Source organism: Salminus brasiliensis, unplaced genomic scaffold (genome assembly GCF_030463535.1).
Source record: "Salminus brasiliensis unplaced genomic scaffold, fSalBra1.hap2 scaffold_49, whole genome shotgun sequence".
NCBI lineage: Eukaryota > Metazoa > Chordata > Actinopteri > Characiformes > Bryconidae > Salminus > Salminus brasiliensis.
Window position 1 is genome coordinate 143461 of NW_027326702.1, and position 20155 is coordinate 163615.

Genomic DNA, 20155 nt, shown 5'->3' on the forward strand with positions numbered 1-20155 from the left:
TGTAAGCACCGTTGGGTTTCGTTGTCATTTTTGGATCTATTAATTATTACTTACATTACTTGAAATGTTGGAATGGTGTCATGAATGGTTATAAAAGGGGTAGATTAAGTGTAAAATGTTGATTATAGGGATTGAATCAGTGTTGAATTAGCATAAAATTGATGTGCACAAAAGATCTTTGGCTTGATGTAAAAATAGATTGATTATTCATTATTTTGTATCTGAGTTTGAAAAAGGAGTTTGTTTTAATAAAAGTACAATAATATTTAATGCACAGGAAGTGTGCTCTGTTTCTGAACAGTTAAAGGTAGCAGTGAACCAAGGTAAGCCTTATAACGCTGCAGGACCTTTATTTTGACAGCTGGTTGTCAGCTGTAACACCATTGGCTCCTGAGCGGAAATAGAGTTTAGCTTCCGGAGCTCCGGAGCTCTGCAGCTGCAGACTGTGGAGCGTTAAGGTGGATCAGGGCTGGTTACTGTATCTGCTCAGATCCAGAGACGAAGCCATTGAGATCTATTGATCCACATCTTCTAATAGTTTCATCCAGCGGACTCTGGACATCTGCTGGCCGCTCTTTTACCATGAAGAGCTTCTCTGTAGGAGAATATGGAAGGTGGGGCTAACTGTAGCCCGGTCTCCAGTAAAGTGGAGAAGCAGCAGATCCAGCTGTGATCAGCACCTCCACACCTCTGTGCTCAGACTGCTCTGCTGGAGGAACACCATCAGCTCTACTGTTGAAGGTATGGAGGTGCTCCACTCTTCATCACACTGTTCTACATTTACTCTTAGACACATAGAAACCCTTTCAGAAGGAGCAACATTGAAGAGAACACAGAAGCAGCTTCGTCCAGGAGCTGCTTGATGATCTTCTCCTAGTTAGCTTTGATGAACAGTTGGTTTCTGCTGGGTTTCAGATCTACAGGAGCTTTCAGCTACTTAGAAACCCTGACAGTTGGTTTATTGGGGTAATAGTTCTCTGGTCTGGGGGGTTAAAGTGAGATTGTGCTGCTGCTGTTTCTAAACTCCTTCATGCTGACTGTAGAGATCTCTCCTTTATGCTCATGTGTTTCTCCACGCCAGAGTCTGTCTGTGTACAGAAAGTATATCTTTATGAGGCTTTATAAAACTCTGTGTAAAATAGATGATGAGATTCAGCATGGAGGTGGAATGAGTGCAGAAACAGTCATATATGCAGATGTTCCACAATGTGGGAATTAATGTAGTTGTTTAATTAATAGCAGTTCATTTTAGAGCAGAATGGAGTTCTTCCTGAGAGATGTGTAGTTTGGGTGGGGTTGCTGATCAGTGGTATGTTGATCAGGGGTAGATAGATTAAGAGATGGTGGGTGATTGAGGGCTGTTAGGAGGGGATTATAAAGGGTGAGAACCATTCAGGAGGTTAATAGATGGTTATTGATGGGTTTTACTTTACAGTCACCTTTAAATATTAAGCACCAGTAATTGTATAAATCATCTAATGTTTCATTTCTTTAAATAATAAAAGCACTTTCCACACACTCTCATATCTCCCCTTAAATATCCATAGCCAATCCATCTAGTTAATGCTGCTTGACACAGCTAGTTTGAAAGACACTCTATTTTGAATGAATTATTTTATGGTTTTTGTTTTAATGGGTTGTTGCCAGCTTGTGGGTTTGAATTTGTCATTGGCCCTTAACTTGTAAATAAAACTAATTTCAATGATTTCTATACATGTTTATTTTCTTATCAGACATATTGCTATTAGCTTTTTGGCTATTTAAATATTTTTCACAATGATAAACAATTTTAGGCACAAAAAGGGACACAATGTTTATCTCACTATTCTCCAAAACTATTGAAAGAGCAAAGGTATGTTGTTTGTTAAACAACCTGGAACATCTCTAACTTTTCCACCCCAAACTAGGATTCCCCTGCATTTTGTATTGATCTTAAGTTTTCTTTTTTCTTTGTTTCTTCCAGAAATCAATGCCTTCTGCTCCTAGTGTTGACTTTCCTGCCTGGTAGAAATTTAGCTTCACATATACACAGAATCAGAAGATGTTAAGCTGCTGAAAGAAGGGAAAATATGGCATCCAGAAAAATCTCCAATATTCAGCAGTCATCCTCTCCTACACCTCACAGAGAAATGCAGAAAAGTACAGAAAAGAGAACTCACGACTGTTCAGACTGTGGAATGAGTTTTAACCATCAGAGTCACCTCAAAACGCACAAGATCATCCACACAACTGTGAAACCATATTGCTGCTCGGACTGTGGGAAGAGTTTTAATCGACAGAGTCATCTCAAAACGCACCAGAACATCCACACAGCAATGAAACCATATCAATGCTCAGACTGTGGGAAGAGTTTTAATCAACAGAGTAATCTCCAACAACACCAGCGCATTCACACAGGAGAGAAACCGTTCTTCTGCTCAGACTGTGGGAAGAGTTTCAACCATCAGAGTAATCTCAAAGCACACCAGCGTATTCACACTGGAGAGAAGCTTTATCACTGCTCGGAGTGTGGGAAAAGCTTTAATCATCAGATGACTCTCCAACATCACCAGCGCATTCACACAGGAGAGAAACCTTATTACTGCTCAGACTGTGGGAAGAGTTTTATTCAACAGAGGAGTCTCCAACAGCACCAGCGCATTCACACAGGAGACAAGCCGTTTCATTGCTCAGACTGTGGGATGAGTTTTAATCATCGGAGTAATCTGCTTCGACATCAGCGCATTCACACAGGAGAGAAACCATATTACTGCTCAGACTGTGGGAGGAGCTTCAGGCATTCAAAGACTTTGAATAAACACAAATGTACCAAGAGCAGTGATGGAAATGGGCAGGATACATTATAGTGTACCATAAAGCTATTCTGAGAATGAAAAAAAAAAAATCTGGAGGGAACAGTGGGTCTGACCTAGATTTAAAATGTAGGTAACTGTTAGATGGGGGAAACTACCAGTTTGGTTTCCACAAGGGGTGCTCAATTATTGTAATGGAAATCTACCACCCTTTAGAGTTTAGTTCAAACCTCTGACAATCATGATCTTTTAATGTCAGGAAAGGTCTTCAAAGGATCTGGGTGTTGGATCCAGATGTGTTGGAACAGACAAAGAGTAACCAAATGCAGAATGCTGTCTGGCAGTGATATTGACATGGTGTTTATGTATTTCAGGGGATGAAGATAAATCCAACTAAAACTTACTGGTTTGAGCTGCATGTAAATGATTATGGGACAAGAAGCTATTTGAATTATTGTTTTTTTAAGAGTTTAAGTGTAAGTAGACACTGTGAATAGACAGGACAGTGCAACACATGTAAGTAACATGCTGTGACATATAGCTATACACATTCTGCTTATAACACAAACCCGATTAAGCATTAGTGTATCCTGATAAGTGTGCAAGTACGTACAGGGTGGGAGCATCAATAGAGGTGTGTGTGAGTCCTCTCTCTGTACACTGACGCACCACTCTTGCTGATTAAACCAACCATGGTTGTGTCATCAGCTAACTGGATGATATATAAAATAAAATAAAATGTGTAGGTGGCAGCTACGTTCACCTATGAACAGTCACTGGAGTCTCAAGAGCTGCAGTAATACTTAATACAGTTTTTCTTTTCTAAATCACCATTTCCAATATCTATGGGCTCATGATCAATTTGCAATCAGATTAAGTCACTATAAAATACCTCCACATATTCTGTTTTGCTCTGTTCAAAAGAAAAAGAAAAGAGATGTGAAATTTGATCAGCATGTTGGGCTCAGCCATTTGTCATATTGAATTAGTCTGATTTATGCTTTTCACAGTTTACTGCACAATATTCTCAACAGTCATGTACAAACTGAAAAAGCATTAAAATCTTAAACCTTCAAACAAGTGTATGAAATAATATTTATATAAATGTATATGCTGTATACACACAGAAAGGCCAGATACATTTTAAAGAAGGGGAACAGTAAAATGTAGGAAATATTAAAATAGTACATGAGAACAATGAGTTGGGGTATTGTAAAGTTCTTACTGAGGAATTAAGTAATATAACTATATACTTTATAGTTCTTTGTAGCTTAAGAAGTGAAGTTGCTAAGTTGTTAATGGGAAATTTAATACCCAATTAAACCATTTTTGTTTTAATCAAAAAAGATTTAAAGATAAGGCAGGCCAAGCCCAGTCTCTGAGTTATACAAAAAGTAAAATGTTCCAAATGAAGTAAGGACTGGGCAAACATCTTTATAGCCACTTGATTTTAAATATGTAAGTCATGTCATAAAGACATAGAAGCTCTTTATGGCTTTTTTGATCACCACTTAATACTTCTTTAATAAAATCATAAAAGCTATGATCATTTAGTTAATACCCAGGACGAGTGAAAGTACACAATGTGGGATAAAGCTGGAACTGGAAATGTCTTTATAATTTCAGACCTAGCATAATTAGACCTGATGCATCGGAAAAAATTATATTGTTATATTGACTTATATCAGTATATTGTCATGAGCAAGTTGAGTGATGTTTTACTTTCTTAGCCCAGAATTCCAAAAAGAAATACCCCCATCCATAAATCCCAAGTGATGTGCCTGTTTAGGGTTTTTAAATGCTGTATTTCACTTTTAAAGCAATGCATGGCTTTGCTCCATCATTTTTCTTCAAATGCTCAGTTGTCTTCGATGTGCTGTATATTAACCAACAACCCCCACAGAGTTTTAAGTACATAACAACATTTAATTAACATTTAATGACCAGAACAAGCTGGTTCCAAGACTGGTTCTCTCAGGCCACCAGGCTTCTGAACAGCCACAAGCACAGTATATCAGTCCACACTAGACGTCTCATCACACCTTCACCCCATACACACTAGCTCTGCACCCTGCACTTTAATTAATCACTGGAAATTCAGGACATCACTGAGACCAACACACTAAATACCATAGAAGGGATTGCCAGAGAGACTTCCAGCAGAGACTCTTCCGATGTGATCCTGTAGGATGATGTGGTGGTGATACCATATAAGGTACCTGTCGAAGCTGCGCTACACATAAGCCCAAAGCCTAAAAACTACAATACACCAGTGAGAACTTTTGTTCACTGTTCCTGTAAAACAAACCTGTAGTTCTACATTCTGGATGGAATAGTGTGGTTGGGTTTACAGTTTTAATTATTTGATGGTTTATATTTTATTTGCAGTTTCTTGATACGTACAAAAATTATTGGGGTTTAATAAGCATAAAATCAATTTGTGTAATGGAAAATGAGCATTAATCCAGTGTAACTTTGTCCTCTGGGTTTAAAAAAAGTAGAACAGTTAAAGGTAGCAGTGAAACATATTTAAGCCTCACAGCGCTGTAGGACTTTTATTTTGACAACTACTTGCCAGCTGGACGGTCATTGACTCCTGAGCGGAAGTAGAGTTCCGCAGTCTGATTGGCTCCTCAGTGGAGCTCCGGAGCTCTGCAGCTGCAGACTGTTGAGCGTTAAGGTGGATCAGGGCTGGTTACTGTATCTGCTCAGATCCAGAGACGAAGCCATTGAGATCTATTGATCCACATCTTCTAATAGTTTCATCCAGCGGACTCTGGACATCTGCTGGCCGCTCTTTTACCATGAAGAGCTTCTCTGTAGGAGAATATGGAAGGTGGGGCTAACTGTAGCCCGGTCTCCAGTAAAGTGGAGAAGCAGCAGATCCAGCTGTGATCAGCACCTCCACACCTCTGTGCTCAGACTGCTCTGCTGGAGGAACACCATCAGCTCTACTGTTGAAGGTATGGAGGTGCTCCACTCTTCATCACACTGTTCTACATTTACTCTTAGACACATAGAAACCCTTTCAGAAGGAGCAACATTGAAGAGAACACAGAAGCAGCTTCAGTCATACTGTCACATTCAGAAACAGTCATATATGCAGATGTTCCACAATGTGGGAATTAAAGTGCAGTTGTTTAATTGTAATTCTTCACCAGTCTTTTTCACAGTTTAAGAGTTCTTAATTCCCACCAAGAGTTAGGATTTCCCCCTACAACACGGTATCACCAGTAGTGATAGTAGACAGTAGTGCTGCTCATAATTTAATATTGTTTATTTAATTTTTTGTCAAATTATTAATTGTTGCATTTTGCATGGTTTCTTCCAGGAATGAATGCCATCCTGTTTTTTTTCTGCTCCTAGTGTTGACTTTTCTCTCTGGTTGAAATTCACAAAATAGACACAATCAGAAGATTTCACAAAGATGTTAAGCTGCTGAAAGAGTGGAAAAACATGGCCTCCAGAAAAATCTTGAGTAATCAGCAGTCATCCTCTTGTACACCTCACAGACAAATGCTGAAAAGGACAGGAAAGAAGAAAACTCACCACTGCTCAGAGTGTGGGAAGACATTCAATCAACTGATTACACTCCAGCGACACCAGCACATTCATACAGGAGAGAAACCATACCACTGCTCAGAGTGCATAAAGAGTTTCAATCAGCAGAGTCATCTCCTTCGACACCAGCGCATTCACACAGGAGAGAAACCATATCACTGTTCAGACTGTGGGAAGAGTTTTAATAATCAAAGTAATCTCCAACAACACCAGCGTATTCACACAGGAGAAAAACCGTATCAGTGTTCAGACTGTGGGAAAAGTTTTAATCAACAGGTTCATCTCAACATACACCAGCGCATTCACACAGGAGAGAAGCTGTATCACTGCTCAGACTGTGGGAAGAGTTTTAATAATCAGGGTAATCTCCAACAACACCAGCGTATTCATACAGGAGAGAAACCTTATCACTGCTCAGAGTGTGGAAAGAGTTTTAATCGACAAAGTCATCTCAGCACACACCAGCTCATTCACACAGGAGATAAACCATATCACTGCTCAGACTGTGGGAAGAGTTTTAACCAACAGGGCCATCTCAACACACACCAACGCGTTCACACAGGAGACAAACCATATTACTGCTCAGACTGTGAGAAGAGTTTCAGGCATTCAAATACATTTAAAAGACACAAATGCATTAAGAACAGTCACAGAATGTAATCCACCTACTGAACCACTTACTGGTTTTGGGTGGTAAAATGTTTCTTGACTTTACCTGGGAGAGCATTATCAGGAGGTGGGGAAAATTAAATAAAAATTTGAAAAATAGAAATAGAAAATTGAGATCCTACAAGATAATTAAAGGAGTGATTGTAGTGGCTGCTACAGCTAAATAGCCTTTATTATATACTCATATATGCAAATGTTCATTGACATTTTGTGATAATAATGACTACTCTCTACTGTCTTGCTTTTACAAAATTGGGGATTTTAAATGTTTTATTTTTGTTTTATAAGAGTCAGCAGTGTTACTGCTAAAACTGTTTTATTTGTCAGCAATACAATGCTTATAGTTAATTTTGCTAATGTAAACAGTTCTAGTCAAAATTACTTAACCCCCATTGCAAATTCAGTTTATTAGCAAAATGTACAAGCTTTCATATGTTTGCAGTAAATCAACCAAACAATAACAACTTAAATAGTTCAGCACAAATAACAGAACAAGTGCTTTCTCCAAACTCAACACAAAATGTCCCTTTCATGATTACTGCATTTTCAGAATTATTCAGCCCCTTCATAACAAGTGGCTTTAGTACTTAGTAGAACCCTTCTGCGGTTATGATTTGCTGCAGACATGATGCACACCCAGATACCAGCTTCTAGCAGTGTTCCTGAGTAACTTTATGTGCCTCCAGTTAACTAATTCTCTGGTCCTCCAGTACTTCTTCTGAAACCAAGCCTTGGTGGATTTTGAGGTATGCTTGGGGTCATTGTCCTGTTGGAAGGTCCAGTGATGCCCAAGCTTCAGCTTCCTCACAGAAGGCATGGTGTTTGGGTTTCCTGATCCTTAATTGAATCTATCTTGCCCCCCACACTGCATGTTTCCAGAGCCAGAGGAAACAAAGCAGCCCCAGAGCATCACCAAACCATCGTCATGTTTCACTGTAGGCAGGGTGTTCTTTTTAGCGTTGTTCTCCTTTAGACATACTGCTGCATAAGCTCCACTTTTGTTTCAATTCACAGAACAGAATTGCAAAACTCTGGATTTCGACAGAACCTTACGTGTCAATGTTGAACTTCATTGGAGCAGCAATGAAGAACTATAGCTCAGAAGATATATTTTGAATGATTAAAGAAGCTAAATGTGAAACACTCACATGTAAAAACAAAATACAACTACAGTGGTAACTCTCTGAGTCTAAATAAACAGAGTTAAACTGAATGTCCACTGCTAACTTGTTGATTTTTTTTTATCTAACTAGGGCTTTTCTCTTCGGTAACTGGAACTCAACTAAGGTTTTTCCACAGTACACACTATTTTAAACTCAAAATGACGCAAGCTTTTAAGGGTCAGTCTGAGCCAGCTATGAAACCAAAATTAGATCTCATGTCAAGGTTTTATTGCCACACTATGATTAGACCATAATAGGTTCTCAGACAGCTGCCACAATTGATACCAAAATATGGGAAATAAAATAGATATAAAACACAAAAATAGAAACAAAGTAAAAATAAATTACAAATACTGTGACAAGGAATACAAGTTTGAAAACAAACATCCTACACATCAAATGTTCCCACAACCTTTTTAGTACTGAACGTTCATTCAAGGCAGCTTCAGTCAATGAATCCACCACATTCTTTCATGTGAGGTATTTTTAGGATTTCCAGTGTCTTTTACACTTGCAGCTGATACTAGGCCTGTCGTAATAATCCTAAATTCACTCTTGTTAAAATTCGTCATAGCCTCTCTATTGTCCAGTAGACACACCTATGTGTAAACTGGTAAAACCTTTCCAATCCATGGTAACTGGTAAAACCTTTCCTAACCCTAACCCAGCATATACAATATTCCTACCCTGAAATGTTGTAAAAATGCATGCTTCCAAATTGAAGTTACAAATGTACCCCTTTTGATTTATTTTGTTTTAGTAGTCAGTAGTCAGATTACATTACTTTAATACAGAAATCCTTTGGATTGCATTTTTAAAGGAAGCATTCCAACCCTGCTCATCTTTAAAGGTATCTGAGAATGCCTCTGATAAAACTGGTGCAATAATGTCTATATAAATATTATGTTATTCCACCAAAAATGTTTTTCCTGTTTTCACTCTTCAAGGTTATCAGTGCTTTCACCTGCAAGGAAATGTTAGATAAATCTATATTGCCTAGATATCTCATCATGGTGGAAAACTAGAGTTGACTAAATTGTTCCCCACTTACAGAGTAATTTGATTTAGCCCAAATGAGTGCATACTTTAGTTTCTTATAAATATGTAATTGAAATGACTACTTCTGCAATTTATTAGCATTATCTATTATGATGTTATTATTATTATTATTATTATTACTATTATAGTATATAATAGTTTTGCTAATTTCTTTTCCATTTTACAGATTTTGTTTTTAGATTTTTGTATACTATCTACATATTTTTCCCATCTGTTTAGGCAAACTTTCCTCTTGTATATGCTTTTAATGCCTCCAATACAGTTGCAAATTATTTGTACTGATTGTATTTTAACTGATTTCAACACATAGTTTTAAAAAATGAAGGATTTAGTATGTTAGTACTGAGTTTATTGTCACTTTTCTTTGCACTCTTTGTGGTCTTACATATGTAGTCAAGCTGGATAATCTGCACATCTTTTACCTTTTCCACATTTTATGTTACAGGCTATTCTACAATAGGTTGAGTTTATTTTCTGCCTCAAACATCCACATACAATTGCCAGTAATGAAAATATGCAATTTTCTTTTAATGACAAAAATTGTTTTTTAGGGTTACATTTCTGTGCATGCCTTCAGCCGAATACTTGGTTGATTGACCTTCGCCCACAATTACATCTATAAGATGAGCTTCGTACACTTGTTTCTGAACATTTTTGCCCATTCCAATTCAGGTTCAAAGTCATATATAGCATATACATGGTTATACACAATACAACTTGCAGTGAAATGCTTTAAAATTAAGTCATTCCTTTGTTCTCTTGGCCGTGTGGTTCGTGTCATTGTCGCTCTGCAACAGGATTTCTTTAAGGACATTGGTGTACTTCATTCAAGGTAGGATCTTTTGAAGGTTCTCCCCTCTCCCCAAGAACATGCTGGAGCATTTAGAGTAACCCTCATGTCCATGTTTACCTCCCTGGTCAAGGGTCCTCTTCCCCAATTGCTCAGTTTGGCCAGGCAGCCAGGTCTAGGAAGATTCTTGGTGGTTCCAAACTTCTTCTATTTGCAAATGATGGTGGCCACTGTGCTCTTTGGGGTCTGTAAAGCTGCAGCATTTTTCTGTACCCATCTCCAGATCTATGCTTTGACAGAATCCTGTTTCTGAGGTCTGCAGATAATTCCTTTAACCCCCTAGCTTAGAGTTTGCTCTGACATGCACTGTCAACCATGTCAACCTTTTAAAGGTTGGTGGTGTTGTTTTTTTGGAGCATGTACATTATGCATAACTACTGAAACCATTGATAAAAGCTTCAGTACACAGAATTCTACCTCGTATTATCTTTACTTTTGTTATTCAACATGAAATTAATATGTTCATTTATATGGCGTACCACTCTGTTTTGTTAAATACTAAAACTATTTAAAACAATAATCATCAACTCCCTCTCTGGCTGTTCAATGTTTTTCATGTAGAAAAGCGTGTCAGCATTTTCTTTTGATTCATTGGACTTTCACACCCACTGCAGTTCTAAGTCACAAAATGTATTTAATTATTAGCAATATGTCAAATTACAGTTGGCATTAAGGCTGACGTGTGGGACCGGATTCTATTTTCTGTTCACACACATCTGTCCTAAGTTTTACTGTCTTCCAAGACTGTCCAAACAACAAAGTGTGGCAATTTCAACAGAAAACCCAAAATAACCCAAAAAACGAAACAAAAATAACTCTATACCTCCACTCAGTGGTTAGCGCAAAGAAACAGCTAACCAACACACTGTCCAAGCTTAGCTTAGCTTTTTGTAATAGACCAGTCACCTTCATAAATTCTTTCTGCTTCACACATTAAAGCACTTGGTTTGTCTTTCCAGCCAAACCCACCCAAGTGTTGCGGGGTATGCCAGCATGAATTTGATATTCCACTCCTGCAGCAGCCTCCTCACATTAGTAATTTTCTTATTTTTGGGGCTGTTTTTTGGACAGATCAGGAAAAAAACAACTCAATTTGTTTATTGTGTTCTTGATGTTAAGTATTGTTTGTAGAGAATGTATTTGTATTTATGTCTTTTAGTAAATTCATAATTTTTGACCTGTTGGTGATTTTGTGGACAGGCATATTCAGGTCTTTGTCTCGCCATTATACGGGTAGCCATAGCTCCCTTAGGGGAAAACCAGAGGAAATCAGGGTTTTGCTGAGATTCTTGCTAAAAAACTATGTTTTTTTTACCAAGGTCTGATAAGCATGGCACACAGTCAGGAATAGGTTTGGTTTTTGTACCCTAATTGTGGTTATGGGTCATAGTAAACTTTACTGACAGACTGGAGTTTAGGATAACTTCTTCCAATGTATTTGTTTCACAAATATGCTTCAGAAACTGGTCAAAGTAACAGTTTTTTCTCTATAAACAACTTGCCCATATTTTTTAAATCTGGGTTGGTATCTGGAATGGTTTATGGTGTCACTGCCCATTTCCATGACCATTCTTAATGCATTTGTGTCTCCTAAATGTATCTGAATGCCTGAAGTTCTTCTCACAGTCTGAGCAGTAATATGGTTTCTCTCCTGTGTGAATGAGCTGGTGTTGTTGGAGGGAACTCTGTCGATTAAAACTCTTTCCACAGTCTGAGCACTGATATGGCTTCTCTCCTGTATGAATGACCTGGTGTTGTTGGAGAGAACTCTGTCGATTAAAACTCTTCCCACAGTCTGAGCAGTGATACGGCTTGTCTCCTGTGTGAATACGCTGGTGTTTCCGGAGTATAACCTGTTGATTAAAACTTTTCCCACAGTCTGAGCAGCGATACGGTTTCTCTCCAGTGTGAATGCGCTGGTGTGTGTTGAGATGACTCTGTTGATTGAAACTCTTTCCACAGTCTGAGCAGTGATATGGTTTCACTCCTCTGTGAATGAGCTGATGTGTTCTGAGATTACTCTGTTGATTAAAACTTTTCCCACAGTCTGAGCAGTGATATGGTTTCTCTCCAGTGTGAATGCGCTGGTGTAGTTGGAGAGTACTCTGTCGATTAAAACTCTTCCCACAGTCTGAGCAGTGGTGAGTTTTCTTCTTTTCTGTACTTTTCTGCATTTGTCTGTGAGGTGTAGGAGATGATGTTTGCTGAGTATTGGAGAATTTTCTGGATGCCATGTTCTTTCACTCTTTTAGCAGCTTAACATCTTTGTGGAACCTTTTAATTGTGTGTATTTTTCAAACCGGCAGGAAAGTTGGCACTAGGAGCAGAAGACAACTTCGAACAGGATGGCATTCGTTTCTAGAAGAGACAAAAAAAAATCTAAGATCAATGCAACATACAGGTGAATCCTAGGTTGTGTTGGAAATATAGAATATGGATATGGAATAGGGAACTATAAATACACCATTTCATTCATTTTAACACTTTCCTCAACATATGTGCTTATATCCAAATTTGTAGGCTTGTAACCTAACTGACTTACCTTTTGTCCGTCACTACACATGGGCAGTATAATGGTAATACTGTATACCACTGTATTTAAAAATGTTGACATTATCTCAAAATGACAACAGTATTTCAAAATGATTATGTGTCAAATAGTTTTTGTGTCTATCTAGTACATTACCAAGTAAGTTCATTCTATCATAGAGATTTAAGAGAGCCACAGGGTGAGCTCTCCAGGATGACCATTCCCTTGACTCTGTGCCTTCAGGTATGAGACTTTATCCTCTAAACTTGTGCGATAGCCAACTGCCTGTCTAAACATTGCTAAATCGGTCTCTGATGGTCATCACAAACTCCACCCACTCCCTATTACACCCCACCCACCATAATAACACTACTATAAATAAGAATGTACATAAATAAAGTTACTACAGCTACTATAATTTTATAGTTTCAATGAAAAATTAATGTTTATTTTTCTGTACATTAATAGTTGTTTATTATTAGCTGATTGTTTTATTTTTCACTGTTAATTAATTCACTTGATTTTTGATATTTTATTCATATAATATATATTATATTTAATAATATAACTACATATCTCTCAAGAAGAACTCCATTCTGCTCTAAAATGAACCGCTGTGATCCACAAATAACTACTTTAATTCCCACATTGTGGAACATCTGCATATATGACTGTTTCTGAATGTGACAGTATGACTGAAGCTGCTTCTGTGTTCTCTTCAATGTTGCTCCTTCTGAAAGGGTTTCTATGTGTCTAAGAGTAAATGTAGAACAGTGTGATGAAGAGTGGAGCACCTCCATACCTTCAACAGTAGAGCTGATGGTGTTCCTCCAGCAGAGCAGTCTGAGCACAGAGGTGTGGAGGTGCTGATCACAGCTGGATCTGCTGCTTCTCCACTTTACTGGAGACCGGGCTACAGTTAGCCCCACCTTCCATATTCTCCTACAGAGAAGCTCTTCATGGTAAAAGAGCGGCCAGCAGATGTCCAGAGTCCGCTGGATGAAACTATTAGAAGATGTGGATCAATAGATCTCAATGGCTTCGTCTCTGGATCTGAGCAGATACAGTAACCAGCCCTGATCCACCTTAACGCTCCACAGTCTGCAGCTGCAGAGCTCCGGAGCTCCGCTGAGGAGCCAATCAGACCGCAGAACTCTACCTCCGTTCAGGAGCCAATAGCGTTACAGGCTGGCAACGTGCTGTCAAAATAAAAGTCCTGCAGCGCTGTGAGGCTTACATTGTTTACTGCTACATCCAACTGTTCAGAAACACAGCACACCTGCTGTCCTTCAAATATGATTATATAATTTTTTTCTTTTACCAAAATTACCTTATTATTCAAACCCAGATAGAAAGTTACTCTGAATCTTTCACATTGGAAAGTGCCTACTGGATAAGTTTAAGTACCACAGGGAGTGTGCAGTACATTGGTGTTGAAGGGAAAAAAAACACTGATTGGCTTAAAACATTCTAGTATAAGGTGCTTTTGCATTTTTCAATAGTTCAGAATTTTACTGAAGCACATGTTTTTGTTGTAGCTGTAGGTAGTTACCCAGCTCTGGGTGCCTAGGATCAAATAATTTAAAAAGAAAAGCTTCAGGTAACTCTAAACTTTAAATACACTACTGGTTACTGGTGAAAATAGTAAGGAGTACTTTAAAAGGTTGAGTGTGTTCTTGAGTGACAGTCATTAGTGATTTTTATTTGTGCCTGATTTGGAAATGACTTGTGCATGAGCTCCCCACTGAGGCCAGCAGAGGGAGACATTCCAATTAAGCATGCACAGTGTCAGAAGAGTGTAATTATATAACACAGTATTGCTGTGTGTGGCACAAGTGTGAACTTGGAGGCGGAGATGGACATATATGTAAGTATTGACTCAGTTAAAAATACAACAAAGCAAACTGAAAAGCAAATAAACAAAAACTACAATGCAGGAAGAGAGCATAAGAATACTGTATAGGTAGCCCAACTGGGTCTAGCTGGGACCAGCAGAGAGGGTGAAGAGCCTTGCCCAAGGGCCCAACAGTGGTAGCTTGCCAAACCCAAGTATCGAACCCACAACCCTGTCATCAATAGCCCCTCGCTCTAACCCAGTCAACCCAGGAATAATGTTTGATCTAGGAAAATAGTCAATATTAATTGAACAAGCTCATTTTTGTCTCCACATTCACACTTAAGCTTCACTCAGTCAGATGCATTACTAGTGTTACTGTTACTAATGCTGCTGATATCCTCCCCAAGTTTTTCAGGTTAATGAAAGTTATTACCTGAAATGTTTATGAACATGGCTGAGACACTGGTTTACAGTAGTATTGTGAATGTTTTGACCTAAAGTGTCTTTGTTTGTTTGTTTTTGTTGGGTTTTTTATGTTACAACCCTCGGCTGAGTATTGGGGGATTGGGCATCGTAAACATGAAGCTCGTCTGGAGGAAGAAGAGTGATCTACTGGGAACTCACACTCCAGTTCAGTAGGGGGCGGTAATGCACCCGCCGCCCGCCTCACATCTAAAAGAAGCAGCGTTAGCATTAGCATTAGCGTTAGCGTTAGCATTGCCGTCTCTCTCTGTGTCTCTCGTGTCTTTATTTCTGCTGTTTAACAGGTGGATTCATGTAGAAACGACGACACGAGCCGCAGCCGCGCAGTGCAGCGACACCCTGAAGGACGTGTCTATGGTGTTATATTACCAGGCTGATGTCGAAGTGGTAAAGCTTAAAAGTATTAAACTGTGGCCACTGAAATAAACGCATCTCGGCTGCTAAGCGGAATGAACTGCCCTGAGCTGAAGCGCTTAACCAGACAGGTGAACCGAGTGTCCACGAGCCTCGCTTCCTCTGCTCGGCTCACAGGCTGCAAGGATGGAGCTGAAGAGGTGGGTGTTCTCACGTTAGGCCTGATTGCCCTGTACTCTGCCTAAGCAGGATTTTCCCTCTGGTTTCTACAAAAGTGATTGAAGTGGTAATGAATAATGAATCAGAGTAATGAGTTTACATAGAATATGCAAATTACATTAACATTTAAGGGGTCAATTCCAGTAATAGTTAATGGAGCAAGTGTTGTTTTGCTGTGTAACAAAGACTGTCTTTCATGGTCATTTGTATTTGTGCAGATCACTGAAATAACAAAGACAAAAATAACAAACAACAAAAACAGCTGTAAAATTGTTTTATTCAGAAGCAAAATACACAAGGAAATTTACATATTAGGGTAAATGTACCAAAGAATCTCATGTACCCATAAAACACAAACAAAGCTGTCTGAAAACTCTTTTATTCGGGTGTAAGTACTTTTTCAAATTTGAAACACTATTATGCATTAAAATCTACATTGCTTTAATATGAACATATTATTTTTCAAGATTGAAGAGTTTGATGGTTATATGCACAGTAAACGAGCAATTTCTTACTTTGACAATCCTCCACTAACAGACATGCTATTAAAACATAAGTAAATGCTATACAACAGAAATTAAAACATATACTTAAGACTAAGACATGTTATTAATGATGTCAGACTTTTCTCTGGTTTTTAAAGTATTGTACCCATTGAGCCATCTTACAGTAATTTGAATTATTTCAAATTTAAAGCAATCTACACAATGACTATAAATAAACTTGAAATGTATGGCATTATAAATGATAAAACACAAGTTAGTATTACCTGTGGTGTAACATGTTGGTGTATCACACTTATATGACTAGTATGCTAACCATGTACTGTAACATCTGTGCTGTGTCTCTAAACAGTGTCAAGTGTGTCAGTCAAGATCAACATAATACTATTCACAGCTTGACACGCTACTCTTTTAAGTAAGCAAAATGTTGTGACACCTAAATCAAAAGTTAAAACATCTACTAAAAAATGTCAGTTTACAGGACTCCTTATTTCAAAGTTTTCAGATAGCTTTCAGAATAGCCACTGGCATATGTGAATACATAGCCATATATTGATATGCAGTTAAGTTACAAAGACAATACAATTAGTAGTAATTTGAGCTCAAAAATGGTTTAAGCTTTTTAAGATATTTTTACAGCCTTAAAATTACAATCTAGACACAATAAATCAAATCCAGGTCACAATAGGATACATAATTAGCTGACTACACAGTGGATACAGTGGGGTAAAAGCACATAATTCCCCTCTAAATTTAATGAAATTTAGCACATAAAACACTCAACTTCTCACACAATTAAAACATGCAAGTACTAGTTTCTGTACAAATAAAATCACTTTCCACACAAACTCAAACACTGACTCATCCCCTTAAAAGCCCATAGATAATCCATCTAGTTAACACTGCATGACACAGTTGGTTTGAATGGCACTCCATTGTGAATGAACATTTATTTTTAGTGGTTCTGTTCTTGATTTTACTGGTTTGATACTTGCTATTGGCTCTTTACCTTCAAAAAAACTTCTAATTCCAATTATTTGTAAATATGTTCTTTTATAAACGATTTAATCGCTGCTGTTAGTTTATTTGGCACATAAGGTATCCATCAAGCATAGGTCATGACTAGGATTCTGCTGCATTTTGCATTGGGCTAAGGATTTCTTTCTCTTTTTTTCTGCCAGAGGTAAAAGCCATCCAGATCTATGTCGTTTCTTGCTCCTGGTGTCGACTTTCATGTCTGGTTGATGTTTAGCTTCGACAAAGATGTTAAGCTGCTGAAAAAAGGTAAAAATATGGCATCCAGAGAAATCCCCAATACTCAGCAAACATCCTCTCCAACTCGCAGACAAATGCAGAGAAGTACAGGCGAGAAACCTCACTACTGTTCAGACTGTGGGAAGAGTTTTAATCATCAAAGGACATTCCAACTACATCAGCGCATTCACTCTGGACTGAAGTCGTATCGCTGCTCAGACTGTGGGAAAAGTTTTTATCAACAAAGTACTCTCAAAACACACCAGCGCATTCACACAGGAGAGAAACCGTATCGCTGCTCAGACTGTGGAAAGCATTTTAATCGACAGAGTACTCTCAAAACGCATCAGCGTGTTCACACAGGAGAGAAGCCTTATGGCTGCTCAGAGTGTGGGAAGAGTTTTGGTCATCAGAGGACTCTCCAACTACATCAGCACATTCACACTGGAGAGAAACCATATCACTGCTCAGAGTGTGGAAAGAGTTTTAATCAGCAGAGTGCTCTTAAAACACATCAGCGCATTCACACAGGAGAGAAACCATTTCACTGTTCAGACTGTGGGAAGAGTTTTAATAATCAGAGTCACCTCCAACAACACCAGCGCATTCACACAGGAGAAAAGCCTTATCGCTGCTCAGACTGTGGGAAGAGTTTTAGTCATCAGAGTACACTCCAACAACACCAGCATATTCACACAGGAGAGAAGCCATATCACTGCTCAGAGTGTGGGAAAAGTTTTAATCATCAAAGTACACTCCAACAACACCGGCGCATTCACACTGGAGAGAAACCATATTACTGCTCAGACTGTGAGAAGAGCTTCAGGCATTCAAAAACATTTAAGAGACACAAGTGCATTAAGAGCAGTCACGGAAATGGGCGGTAACACACCTATAAACTATTCTAGGTTTCAGAAGCATATACATGAAGCCTGGCACAAAACCAATCAAATCCTTACAACAGTGCTTCAAAATCTAGTAGAAAACCTGTCCTTGAAATTAGAGACAGTAACTCCAATAAAAGAAGAATAAACTCTTTTTTTTGTGGTTGTGGAAGAAACAATAAGATATTTATCGGTCACCGTACCTTTAGATAAGTGATAACGTCAGTATAAAATATATACAGGGCAGAATATTTATACCATTATCCTATTAGTATTCTACAGAGCGAATATATGCATTATATTAAATATGCAGTCTACAGTAGTATGTTGTGTAAGGCCCAGTGGTGCTTCACTCTTTGCTTTCTTAATACATTGGCCACCACAACAATGGACTTCTACAATTGCAATATAATGAAAAAGGGGGAAACCTATATTTAAAGGACTGCAGAGATATACAGAATTTTTTGCACAATGTTGCACAGGTTTTATAAGCCATTAAACAAGCAAGTGTGTCTTCACTTGCTGAAAATATTCATAGATGAACAGTTGTTACAGATGGGTTGCACTTGGCAAAAAGGATACATACCAACTTAAGCTTGTGTACTATACAACTACCATGTATGGGTAGTACATTGTGCAATGTGGACACCAACTACTGCAAACCATTTACACAGTGGTGACATCCACACTTAAATACCGAACTCAAGCTATATAATGATAACCAACTTTAATTATTATTCCTAGTCCTTCTTTCATGTTTCAGTCAAATTTGTTGGATTTATAAGTTTTCTCTCTGATAAATATAGTCAATTTAATCTGCTTATTATGAGCTTCCATGACTTTGTCCACTCAGGGCAAATCTGAACACAATGTATTATTTAATTTGTCACCATGACACAAATCTTATCAATTCCAAGTGTTATGTCGTGTGTTAACTTTAGCCCGGTCTCCAGTAAAGTGGAGAAGCACCTCCACACCTCTGTGCTCAGACTGCTCTGCTGGAGGAACACCATCAGCTCTACTGTTGAAGGTCTGGAGATGCTCCACTCTTCATCACCCTGTTCTACATTTACTCTTAGACACATAGAAACCCTTTCAGAAGGAGAAACCCTGACAGTTGATTTATTTGGGTAATAATTCTCTGGTGGGTTGAAGTGTTATTTTACTGCTGCTGTTTTAAATTCCTTCATGCTAACTGTCAAGATGACTAGATAACGATCATGTGTTTCTCCATGCAGTCTGTTCGTGTACATATATATGCATGTTAGGTTAGAGATGGACCACATATCAGTGGATCCTGAGTGACATCATCTAAGTGGAAGAGGCACACACACTTAGGGAAACTATAGTAGTTACTGCAGCCATGGTCAGAAATATTGTTGGGGTGAGGGTACACTGTATGGGCTTTAGAGGATGTCTGTGGGTTTTGCCTACATTAAATTTGTAAAATGAAAATGGTTGAATAGGTGAACATTTCGAAGGTGGAATGTGTTGGTCTTTACCCTCCCAGTGTCGGCAGTCTTGCAAGGAAGGGGGGAGAAAATGTATGGGTTGGGTTAAAATGTTGCCCTACCCCTGCTCAGAATGTACAAAGAGTTTTAATCAACTTAATAGATTGGGCTCATTTGACATTAACACATTCACACAAGAGAGAAGCTGTATCACTGCTTAGATTGTGAGAAGAATTTTAATCATCAGCGTGATTTTCAACAACACCAGCGCATTCACACTAGAGAAGAACCGTATTACTGGATAAAAAACAGGTAAGCAAAACAAAAACTGCTAGACAAAGTGAACAGTTCTACTTATTTGGAAAAAAGTGTGAAGGAGTCTTTGGTTAATAAAGTATTAGGTTTTTTCACATAATAAAAAAGACTTGATTGTTATGAAACTAATCCTGTTGTGACATAGTATGTTAACAGTGTTACCTAGCCTGGTTGCCATGTTGCTTAGAACAAGAGCACTGCCCTGTTGCCTAGTATTAAGATATAGACATA

At 38.3% G+C, this 20155-nt stretch overlaps 2 protein-coding genes across 2 annotated transcripts in view; one reads left to right on the forward strand and one right to left on the reverse strand.

The window, feature by feature from the left end:
* LOC140548914 (uncharacterized) lies at nt 1–20053 on the forward strand. Its single transcript, XM_072672099.1, has 4 exons — nt 1–741; nt 1964–2793; nt 6385–6942; nt 17410–20053. The coding sequence occupies exons 2-4, from the start codon at nt 2070–2072 to the stop codon at nt 18159–18161; spliced, it is 2034 nt and encodes a 677-aa protein (XP_072528200.1). The 5' UTR covers nt 1–741; nt 1964–2069; the 3' UTR covers nt 18162–20053.
* The window catches only part of LOC140548909 (uncharacterized), a 23021-nt gene continuing 12617 nt past the window's right edge, over nt 9752–20155 (reverse strand). The window contains exon 3 of the mRNA XM_072672094.1: nt 9752–12252. Within this exon, the coding sequence (XP_072528195.1) occupies nt 11642–12252 (611 nt within the window). The 3' untranslated portion in view covers nt 9752–11641. The remainder of the gene's footprint in view (nt 12253–20155) is intronic.

Excerpts from the sequence above, each read along its gene's own strand:
- LOC140548914 (XM_072672099.1), top strand. The coding sequence starts at position 2,070 with ATGGCATCCAGAAAAATCTCCAATATTCAGCAGTCATCCTCTCCTACA. Across the intron at positions 2,794-6,384 it reads CAGGCATTCAAAGACTTTGA|TCCAGCGACACCAGCACATT; the intron begins ATAAACACAAAT and ends AACTGATTACAC. Across the intron at positions 6,943-17,409 it reads ACCATATTACTGCTCAGACT|ACTGTGGGAAGAGTTTTAAT; the intron begins GTGAGAAGAGTT and ends ACTACTGTTCAG.